The sequence below is a fragment of the Monoraphidium neglectum genome (genome assembly GCF_000611645.1).
Source record: "Monoraphidium neglectum strain SAG 48.87 unplaced genomic scaffold scaffold00669, whole genome shotgun sequence".
Lineage (NCBI taxonomy): Eukaryota > Viridiplantae > Chlorophyta > Chlorophyceae > Sphaeropleales > Selenastraceae > Monoraphidium > Monoraphidium neglectum.
The window spans coordinates 12368-23001 of record NW_014012959.1 but is presented as its reverse complement, the minus strand read 5'-3'; the positions used below and the strand labels follow the sequence as shown (position 1 = coordinate 23001).

General features: G+C 68.0%; 3 protein-coding genes across 3 annotated transcripts in view; 1 reads left to right on the top strand and 2 right to left on the bottom strand.

The window, feature by feature from the left end:
• Positions 1-203: 203 nt before the first annotated feature.
• On the bottom strand, positions 204-675 carry MNEG_4724 (U3 small nucleolar ribonucleoprotein IMP3; the record flags this gene model as incomplete). The annotated part of the gene is made up of 2 exons (XM_014046806.1): positions 204-356; positions 586-675. 2 exons carry the CDS (start codon positions 673-675, stop codon positions 204-206), a joined length of 243 nt encoding a protein of 80 aa, XP_013902260.1.
• Positions 676-1449: 774 nt separating this feature from the next.
• MNEG_4723 (hypothetical protein) lies at positions 1450-6495 on the top strand (the record flags this gene model as incomplete). The annotated part of the gene is made up of 1 exon (XM_014046805.1): positions 1450-6495. The coding sequence occupies one exon, from the start codon at positions 1450-1452 to the stop codon at positions 6493-6495; it is 5046 nt and encodes a 1681-aa protein (XP_013902259.1).
• Positions 6496-7138: 643 nt separating this feature from the next.
• MNEG_4722 (hypothetical protein) overlaps positions 7139-10634 on the bottom strand; it is a gene marked incomplete at both ends in the record, with an annotated part of 4316 nt that continues 820 nt past the window's right edge. The window contains 7 exons of the mRNA XM_014046804.1: positions 7139-7251; positions 7497-7640; positions 7909-8350; positions 8798-8992; positions 9149-9425; positions 9916-10195; positions 10441-10624. Of these exons, the coding sequence (XP_013902258.1) occupies positions 7139-7251; positions 7497-7640; positions 7909-8350; positions 8798-8992; positions 9149-9425; positions 9916-10195; positions 10441-10624 (1635 nt within the window). The remainder of the gene's footprint in view (positions 7252-7496; positions 7641-7908; positions 8351-8797; positions 8993-9148; positions 9426-9915; positions 10196-10440; positions 10625-10634) is intronic.

The window sequence follows — 10634 nt, the reverse complement described above, 5'->3', positions numbered from 1 at the left end:
CTCAGCTAGGGCTAGCCGCAGTCATCAGACAAACGACATACGAACAGCGTCCCACCTACCTCAGTCCCCCAAACAGGACCCCACCCCATAGCCATCACCCCATGCCCTGGCCCCCACCCTCACACCCCCCCCCTACCCGCTTTTCCCATCTGCCCACCCCCTCAACTCGCCATCCCCAAGCTACAGCCCTGTGCAGGCCCTCCTCACTTGTCCAGCAGCTGGTCTGTGAGCTCGATGCGGGTGGGGTCCTCTGGGCCCAGCTGCCGCAGCATGTTGGTCAGCTTAGTAATCATGCCCGCAATCTTGTTGTAGGTCTTATAGTCATCGCGGTTTTGGATGTGGTAGCGCCGCATCGCCTTGGATGCACAGGATGGGCGTTTGCGGTAGACAGCTTGGGGTCAGAGGTTGGGGCGTGCCGTCGGCCCCCGCGGGTCAACAAAACACATGCCATGCACCACCTTCTGGCGTGTGAAGCCTCGGCAGCGGCGGCGCAAAAAGCAGGGGTGCGGCACCAGCGGCATGCGCATCAAGCGACGCGCAGGCCAGTGCAGCTCGCCACGCCCTGCGCTGTCGTCCACGGCGCACCTGCAGCTCCCGCATGTTGTGCTCGTTCTTCCATCGCAGAAAGTCCACCTTCTTGAGGAGCTTGCGCTCGTGGTGTTTAAGCTGCCGCATGGCGCCCGGTGCTCACGATGCTTTGGCGGCAGCACAAGCGGAGGCGGCGGTGGTGAGACAGCGGCTGCGGCGGCCGAGACGTCGCCGAATGGGCACCCTACAGCTGCGCTTTCTGAGTGTGCTGAATAAATATATAATAGGCCTTCTAAATTCTTAAGGGATTGGTGTGCTGACGGGTTGTCCTCGATGAGTGCAGCTGAGGTGCTCCAAAATTGTGCAGATCGAATTTGGGTCGCTTCCCTTCTTGTGTAATGTTCCAGCAAACATGTATCCATTATGATGATTGCCGAATAACGCGGCCCAGCGCGTCCTAGCTGTGATAGAAAAATCAAGGAGCTGTTGTTGAAAGGACAGCGCACCGGCCGCGATCGACCCAGCGCGATCATCTAGCCTTCACATTGGTATTGCGAATTGAACCCCACACATTGCCCTATGTGTCGTTGTCCCCTTGACGGCACTTGACCAAGACAGCCGAGACTGCGTGCGGGGCTTCAGGCCGTCATGTGGGCGGTGAAATCCTAGGTCCTCTTCAGTGGTGACAGGTGTGGCGCCGGCTGGCCCAAGGGCGCGTGCACAGCCGGGGCGCAGCAACACACGCTGTCGTAGGCGCATGCGCTTTGGCTTGCTCTGCAGGCGTGCGGGCATCCAACAGGTCAGTTCGAGCATTCAGCAGCTTGATTTCTACCCCTACCAGCGTCATGCGAACGCCTGGTGTTACACGGCACTCTCTGTGAGACTCTGCTTTCTGCTCCCATGTACTTGGCAGCAGGGGCAATGAAGGGCGAGCGCCCGCCTGAGCTGGCGGTCGGAAAAGACATGCCCAAGCATACATCAGGCGCAAACAGCAGCGCCAGCTCGCCGGTAGGCGCCCGCCTGGCCTCGCGGGCCGGCAGCGCGGCGGCTTCGCCCGCGGCCACCCCCTCGTCAGCCAGCTGCCCCCTCAGCACACCGACCCGCGCGGAACGGCGCGTGTTCGCGGCGTTTGGGCGCAGCAGCGGCCCCGCGCGCGCCTCCAGGCTGCAGGGGCCACGGGAAGACGAGGGGCCGATGCCCAGGTGCTGGCCCAAGAGCCACAGCAGCCGCAAGCTGGACGCTCGGACGCCCGCCCCAGTAGCCGCAGCCTCCAACGCGCCAAGGTTTGCCACCCCACCGGCTGCAGATCCGGCCATACCTGTACACGAGCAGCCGGCCGCACAGCAGCAGCAGCAGCAGCAGCAGCAGCAGCAGCAGCAGCAGCAGCCGTTGGCTGATGCCTTTTGCGCCGGCGAGCGCTCGATCGCCAGCGGCGCCAGCGAGCATCTGGCACCTCCACCGAGCTATGAGGCCGCGCGCACGCTCCCGGCCGCCGAACCGGCCTCTGCTCTTGCGTCCGCGCCTGCGGTGGCCGAAGCTGCAGCCCCAGCACCCGCTCGCTGGCAGCCGCTGCCGGCGGCCAGGTCAATGGTATACGAAGTCCAACATCCAGATATGGAGCCGCATGAGCGGCGCCAGCCGCCGCAGCAGGAGTATCAGCTGGCAGCAATGGCGGTTGCAGCGCTAGAACTTCCAGATCTTGGGGCCCTGAGGGATCTGACCGCCCACCTGTCGCGGCGCTGGCAGGACGCCGCAGCACGAGCCGACACCGCAGCGGCAGCGGCGGCCGAGGGGCTGGGCGCAGCCGAGGGCGTGGCATGCGGGGCGGATGGCGTGCCATGCGAGGCTGAGAGGAGCGGGGCGCGGCAGGTGCTCGAGCTGCCGAGCGAAAGCGAGGGCGGGTCAGGGTACGAGACCGACACAACAGATGACGATGATGGACAGTCAGAAGCTGGGGCGTGCGGGAACAGCGACGGACGGCCGCAGCTGCAGCCATGCACCGCAGCTGTTGGCATCATCGCTCCGCCGCAGCAGACGTCGCTGAGTCATGAGGCAGAGCCGCAAGAGACATTGTACGGCCCCGCGGCAGCTGTGCTGAGCAGGAGCGGCTCGCCCCCGCCCCCACTCTCCCCGGCCTCGCTGGCGGCGATCGACCACTTCCAGTTTGGCTCAGCGGAGGCCAGCCACGAGGCGCCCTTCGCCGACTGTCCCACGCCGCACCTGGCCGCAGCGTCCGCCTCCTCCGCGGGCAGCAGCTGGGACGGCGGCCCCGCCACCTGCAGGCGCGCGTCCAGCGCGCGGCTGGGTGCGTCGCGCAGCGGCAGCGTGCCGGGGGGCGCGCACGGGCAGTTGTCCGATGACTTCATGTCGGCGCTCGCGTCGTTCTCTGGGCGTGGTGGGCGGCAGCTCCTGCCGGAGGCAGAGGCCCTTGCAGCAGTGGCAGCCCGGGCGGGCCTTGACGCGTCGGAGCGGCTTCTGTTTGCTGGCGCGTCCGGCGGCGAGCAAATCCACACCTTTGTTGCTGCTGCAGCCACAGCCGACTGGCAGCGGCAGCAGCAGCAGCAGCAGCAGCAGCAGCAGCAGCAGCAGCAGCAGCAGCAGCAGCAGCAGCAGCAGCAGCAACCAGATATGCCTGTCCAACTTCCTAGGGAGCTGGAGCGCCGTCTCTCGTCGGCGTCGGGCGGCGGTGCAGCGGGGCAGCTACCTTGCAGCTGCTCGCGCTCGGAGGCGGCGACCACTCAAGTGGACGGTTCATCAGGCGGCCAGGAGGAGCACAGGGTAGGCGACGACAGCGTTTACCACTCTTGTGCCTGCAGCCGCGGCGCCACTGCCGAGGAGGTGGTCGCGTCAGCCGCGGCTGCTGCACGTTCAGTCAGCCCCCTTGACCTACCCCCTGAAGAGGGGGCTGCGGGGGGCGCAGTCAACGCCCCATCAATCACCAGCAGTTGCGCCCGCGGCGACGCCGGCGACCATGGTGGGGCAGGCGCGGACGGCGAAGCGCGGCACCAGAGGCGGGCCAGCTTCCACTCGCGGAAACCGAGCAGCAATTTCACTCACGATTGGCTTGTCATGGCTCCGTCCAGCCTGGAAGCTGCCGCGGCAGGCCACACCCTTTCGTCCGCCACCACCTTGCCAGCAGACGCGGCCCACGATGCGGTGTGCGGGCGGAGCCAGCAGCCGCAGCAGCTGGGAGGGCGAAGCAGCGGGTCACAGCCCAGCAGGCGCGCGAGCGCGCACTCGCGCCAGGTCTCCATGGATGGTTGGGGCGTCGATGCGCTCTCAAGCAGCGACATGCTGCTGCTGCTGCCCCCACTGGAGTCGCAGACGTCCTTTGCAGTGCGACAGCAGCAGCAGCTGCTGCAGCAGCAGAAGCCGGAGCAGCAGCAGCAGCAGCAGGAGCAGCAGCAGCAGCAGCAGCAGCATGAGGTGCCTGGTTTGACGTGTGGAACTGCGGCAGACACAAACGACTCGGACGTGTCAGTTGCCGTCCACAGCAACAGCAACAGCAACAACGACAGCGCGAGCGCGTGCAGCGCCGCGAGCCCGCGCTCCCCTGCGTCGACCAGCTCCCCAACCAGCGGCATTCTGCGCATTGCCAGCAGCGCCACCGCCGTCGCGGCACCGCCGGGTCGCGATGTCGTGGAGTGGCGGGATTCAGCCCTCTGGGAGGAGGCGCCGGCGGCGGCGCAGGCCGGGCCGGGTCACGGCAGGCATGCACGCACGGCGTCAGACCTGCTCTCCGCCCTCGCCGCCACCAGGGGGGGCGCGACGCGGCAGCGCCCGGCCCGCCGCCGCAGCCACGGCAGCCGCGCGTCTCCCAGCGCCCCGGCCGGCCCGCGCGGCCGCCGGCGAGCCACGGTGTCTGACGGCTGCCCGTTCGCCCAACGCAGCACCAGGGACGGCGGCTGTGCGGATGGGTTCGTCGTCCCTGCAGCTGAGGGAGATCTGGTAGAGCTACCGCCGGAGCTGCGCACGTCGTTGTCGCGCCTGGCGGGCTCTGGCGCGCTGGGCCATGCCGACCGCCGCCAGTCGATGGAGCTGACCATCTCGCTGGCATCAATCGACACGGCGGCTGTCCAGCAGCAGCGCCAGCCGCGGCAAACGCGGGAGGACCCGGGGCTGAGGCCGGCGGGGGTGGCCGCGGAAGTGGGACAGGCGTCCTGCAGCGACGGCGCTGGTGGTGCGGCTGCGGCGGGGGCGGACAGCCTCGAAGGTGCCCCGAGCGCTGTGGTCGAGCAAGCACCAGAAGAACTGGCGGCTGAGACCCTGTCGCTACGGCTCCACGCTAACCAGACTGGCGGTTGGCGTGACCTGTGGACGCGCCGCCGCAGCTCAGGCGGTGTGGCGGGGCCGTCCAGGTGGGAGGGGCCCGCACACCGGCCCAGCGACAGCAGCAGCAGCTACGGCGAGGACTCCAGCAGAAGCACCAGCGGGGACAGCAGCTGTGATGAAGATGGTGGAATCAGTGACGGCATCCAGCTGCCGGAAGGTGATATCAGGTTGGCGTCTGGGCCCTCGACGGCAATGCAGGAGCCCTGCAGCTTCTCAAGCCCTCAGCCACACCCTCAGCAGCAGCAGCAGCAGCAGCTGCAGCAGCAGCAGCCATACGGGACACTCCACATCATCCAGCTGACGGATGCCAGTGTTGAGGGTCTGCTCCAGCTGGCGCTACACAAGCGGCGGCAGCTTGAAGGGCAGGCGCCCCCTGGCTGTGAAAGCGCCGTGTCATCGCTGCTGCAGGCGCCACAGGACCGACTTGAAGGCAGCTTTGCCAGGCTCTCTGCCCCAGATGCAGCACTGGCTGTGGCCACCCCTGGGGATGTTGGCGCAAATGACGGCAAGAGCAGCAGCAACAGCAGCAGCAGCCGCAGCCGCTGCAGCAGCCGCAGCCGCAGCAGCAGGAGCAGCAGCAGGAGGAGCGGCGGTGGCGGTGGCCGTCTGGAAAGCTCAATGGCCGCTTGCGCAGAGGCTCCAGCTGCAGCCCAGCTGCCACCACCCCATGCGGCGCTCGCTGCGGCGCTCGCACGCCGCAGGCAGCAGCAGCTTGCGGCATCTCATTGTGCGCTGCCGCATCTGCTGCAGCGATCGGTGGGTGTGCAGAGGCAGGAGGATGTTCCCTGGGAAGCGCGGGATTTTGGAGGCCAACCACTTGAGTCTCAGAGGCAGGACAAGTTGCAGCCGGGGGTGGTGGTAGTCACAGAGCAGCGTCAGGAGCAAATGGAGGAGGAGGAGGCGGAGGAGGACGAGGAGCGGCAGGAGCAGCACGGTCAGCAGCAGCAGGGTCAGCAGCAGGAGGGGCACCAGCAGCAGGGGCAGCAGTATGTGCAGCAGGAACAGGAGCAGCAGCGGCAAGAATGCGACCTGGGGGAGCAGCAAGAGCAAGAGCAGCAAGAGCAAGAGCAGCAAGTGCAGCACTGCAAGATGGCCGAGCGGCCCACAGCCTCCATCCGCGACCTCGTCTCACAGTTTGAGCGCCACGCGGCCGCGGCCGCTTCCTTTGCCAGCGGGGCAGGGGCGGGTGAGGTCGTTTCCGTGGGCGGGGCCGCCGTAATCGCCGCCCTCATCTCCGCAAAGGTCCGCGCCGCGGCCGCCGCCGCGGACACAGGCGGCAGGCGCGAGCTGTCGACGCTAGAGACGCCTGGCGCCTCGGCCCCTTGCCAAGGGGTGGGTCTGCCGGCGACGCCGCCGCCTGCAGCACTGTCGGGGGCAGGTTGCCAGTGCAGCGGTGGCGGCTTCGCAGGCAGCGACCGCCGCGTCTCGTGGGCTGTTGATGAGGAGCAGAGCGCAGCCTCTGATGGTGGGGTCGAGGCCGCAGGGCCGGGGCCTGCGCTGCCGCTGCTGCGCCACAAGACGGGTCAAGGCTTCAGTGGCGGCGGGGGCAGCAGCGGCGGTGCAGCGGTCGAGGGCGGGCAAATTGCGGCTCACTGGCCACATGGGCGTGGCAGCGCATTAAGCAGGGAGTGCTGATGTTCAATCAGGTCTGCATGCGTGCGTTTGGAGCGCCAGAAACGTGAGCCTGCTGATTTCTGTATTCTTGCAAGTTTTTTGCGTGGGCCTTGCCACCTGCAGGGACCGCCTGCAGCGTGGCACCATCCACCACCCATGCTCGGTCGCACGCAGTATGAAGCACGGCCCACGGGCGCATCACTGTAAGCTGCAAAGGTACTGGCGAGCTGGAACAGCAGAGTCAATCGCCCCTTTGTATTGCGTGGGTTACAACAACAGGAGCGCCTCCATGACTAAATGCCTCGAGTCACAGCACCTGCATCGCCCGACCATCAGCCAACGCTGTCGGCACGAGGTGTGGGATGGTGGGAATTGGTTCGGCACAAAAGGAGGTGCCAACGGCTGGATGCAGTTCCTGTGCGTAGTGCGGGCTAAGGAGTGAAAGTAGGGTCCAGCGGTCACAAGGCACTCGGCTGCCGGTCAAGAGTCTGTACGCAGCCACGGATAAAGTGCGTGGTAGGCTCAACACAACCGGTTGGGTTGAAACGGAGCCGTCTGTTTGGAGTTGTTGAGTCCTAAGCCTTGAAAATGAAGCCCCAGTCTGGGCAGGTCAGCGTCACGAGTCACCAGCCTGCACTAGAAGCGCCGCCCTCGTGGCTGCGCCTCATGTTGCCCCTGCGGTGCTGCTGCTGTGCGTACGCCGGTGGGCGCCGATGCCACCGCCGCCGCCGCCGCCGCTGCCGTTGACGGCGAGGGCTATTGCCTCCCGGAGGGCGACTGCAGGGCAGAGGGTTGCAGGGCCGAGGACAGGTGCAGTGGAGAATCAGCACCCATGTGGACGAGCGTAGCGACGCAAGCCCCCAACAAGAGTCATCAGAGCCTGACAGTGCCGCTCCCTGCACGGCCCCACAGCGCTGCCCATTTGCGCCGACACAGCAACCACAAGCGCCCGCCCCCCCGCCTCCGGAGCCCCGCCCCCGCCCCGCACGAGCAGCGGCGTCGAGGTCGGCGGCCGCTCTCACTCGCCCACTCGCAGCACTCCTCCACCGTCGGAGCCTGGAAGGTGGCCTTGCGGCTGCGGCCCCCGAGCCACGACGACACTGCGCCCCCAGACAGCTCCACCAGATTGAACACCGGCGCCTTGCCTTGCTCAAACTGGCAGCGTCCTGCGATTATGCACCGCGTTTTGATTAGATTATTTGATTGGGAGCAAGCCGGCGACGTAGGGGAGGGGTCGCGGCAGGTGGAAGGGTGATTACGTACGTCTGCAGGCAAGGCAGGGGCCCGAGGGCCCTTGCATGTGCTCTCACCCCCAGCCACGCCGAGGCCCGGCGCACGCGCCCCTGCCCCTTCCAACAGACACCACCGCGGCCGGCTCCATCCCAAGCCCGGCCGCCCGCCCGGCCGCCGCGCGCCCTCTCCCAGCCAGCGCACCCAGGTTTAGCACGTCCAGCGGCGCCGCGTCCTCCATCGACGCAAACCAGTGCAGGAACCCTGCGCGCGTCAGCACGCAGTGCGCCCCCCGCCACTCGCCCCGACGCGCGTCCCAGACCTCCATCGGCCCCTGCCGCAGGATCTCGGGGCTGCAGAACAGGTCCGAGCTCGCGTCGTCAATCGCCGACGCCTGCCGCGCCGCGAGCGCCTCGGCGGCGCTGCCCGTGTCTAGCGCGACGCGGTGCAGCTCTGCCAGCTCAGCCTCGCCGTCGATGCCGCTGATCGCCGGCGCGAGCGCGGCGGCGGCGCCGGGCAGCGGCGCGAGCGCGCGCGCGTAGCCGTCGGAGAGGGACTGGGCGGCGGCCTGGGTGGACTTTACGCGCTGTGCCTCGAGGGTCTGGACGCGCGCGAAGGACTCCTTCAGGAAGGCGCGCTCCTTGTCCTGGGGAGGGGGCGGAGTCGCGTGGGGGTTCTGTGTGTGTGTGTGTGTGTGTGTGTGTGTGTGTGTGTGTGTGTGTATTTGCAGTGTTGTGCAGTGCTTGTGGGGGGTCGGCAACGAGGTTTGTACAGGGTGGTTTTTGTGGGCGAAGCCGTTGTTTTCTTAGTGATTGTGTGACACAACGGCGGCGTGCGTGTGTGTGTGTGAAATGGGCCGCGCTGGTGCACGGCGTGTTTACTAATGGCGTGCAACATCCTGTCAACTGACCAGATAAAGGCTTGCTGGGAAAGTCAACTCGCCGGTTGCACCCCCATGCCCCTCGCTGCTTGCCCCCTCCCTGCTGTCCCCGGCCCCGCCTCCCTTCCCTGCCCTCCCCTTCCCTTATGACCCCTCCCCCCTCCCCGGTGGCAGCGCCTGCGCGTCGTCCGCCCGCGCCCGTGCCCCGCCCACCTGCCAGGCCTGAAGCGCCTTGTGCTCCCGCACCAGCCGCCCCTCTGTGGCCCAAGGGTCCTGCTCCACCGCCCTGATCACCTTGCACCGCGGCCCCGCCTTGCCGACCGCCGCATCGAAGCCCTCGCACACCTGCTTGTGCTCCAGGAACGCCGCCGCGAGCTGCCGCCGCCCAGACTCGATGCCGCGCTGGACCTGCCTCGCGGGCGGCGCGTACGCGGGCAGCGGCGCGTGAGCTGGATGCCAACGACGGCTCGTGCATGCGCGAGCATTCCAAACAACATCCTCGGTTCCACTCCCCACCCTCTCGTCCTCGGGGGACCGATTATGCCGGCCCCCCAGGCGCCGCACCGTGGCCGCGCCGCCGCGTATCTCCCTGCACGCTGTCTGGTACTCGCGGTGCAGCGCCCTCACGCCCTCCGCCAGCCCCCGCAGCAGCAGCGCGACCTGCCCGTGCGCGGCGCCCATCGCCTGCGGCAGCGCGACGAGCGCCGCCATCGCGGGGCGCATCGACGCGCCGTCGCAGTCGCCGGCGAGGGGCAGGCGCGCTGCGGCCTCGAGGGCGGCGCTGTAGGCCGCCTGGCAGTCGGCCATGCCGCCCACCAGCTTGGCCAGGCCTTCCAGTGCCCTGGAAGGTGCGGGGATGAAGATCGATTTACAACGGTTGTGGTGAGGGATGACGTGTAGATGAGCAGGCACACAGAGAAGGGGCAGGGCAGCGCCGCCGACAGCGAGGCGCTCCGCGCAGCATGCCGATGCAAACAGGGGCCAGCTGGCCAGGCGGTTCCGAGGCGAACATACGGAGCGCGGCGAACACGGCAAACGGCCAGGGCTGCCGCCAGCCTTTGCTTCTTGGGCTGCCGCTCCATCACCAACATGCTTTGCTTCCCTCCGGCCCCCTCTGTCCTGAGGAATCCCTCCTGCTCCGCCCCTCACTGGCGGCACCGCCACCCTCGCAACCTCCCGTACAACTCCGGCCCTCACTGGCGGGACGGCCAAACCCTCGAAATTCCCCTACACAACGCCGCCCCTCACTGGCGGCACTGCGGCCCTCATATCCCCCCACATACATGGCACGGCCACCCTCAATAAGCCCCAATTTCACGAACCCGGCCCACCTCCTGCTGCTGTCCAGCCGCTCCAGCAGCAGCGCCGCCATCCCGCGGTTCACCCGGCTCTCCGCCGCCACCTGCCCGTCCAGCTCCCGCACCGCCGCCCGCTGCCTGTCCACCTCCCCCTCGTGGCCGGCGCCGTCGAGCGCGCCGGGCAGCAGCGCGTCGGGGTCCGACGCCGTGGACAGCGCGCCCGCGTCAGGGCCGGAACCCTCGAGCTCGCGGCGGGCGGCGCGCTGCAGGCTCATGTCGCGCAGCACGTCGGTCACCTTGAAGCGCGTGGCGCCTGGCGGTTGCGCGTGCGGTGGTTGTGCAGCGTGGGGGTCCCGCCGTGACGCCGCGTGCGCGTTGAGGGATAGTATGTATGCGTGATGCGGTGGGTACCACTGCTGCGTGCGGTGCAGCGCCTGAGCTTCCGAGGCCTGGAATCGTTGCATTTTGCCACAGAGGCTCCCGCCTGGTCGCCTCCACATCCGCCGCGCCTGCCAAGAAACGCTCAACCGACGCTGCATGGGGCGGCGGGCAGCTCACCGACCGCGGGGCTGGCCTTGCGCAGCAGCTGCTCAAGTGTCTCTGGGTCTAGAGAGGGGTCCGCGGGGCTGGCCGGCGCCCCGTCATCCACGCCGTTGGCGCGGCCCCCGGCGTCGCGGCCGCCCGCGCCGTCCACGTCTTCGACGCTGCTGCCGGCGCGCCTTAGCAGCGGGATGGCGATGGGCTCGGCGGGC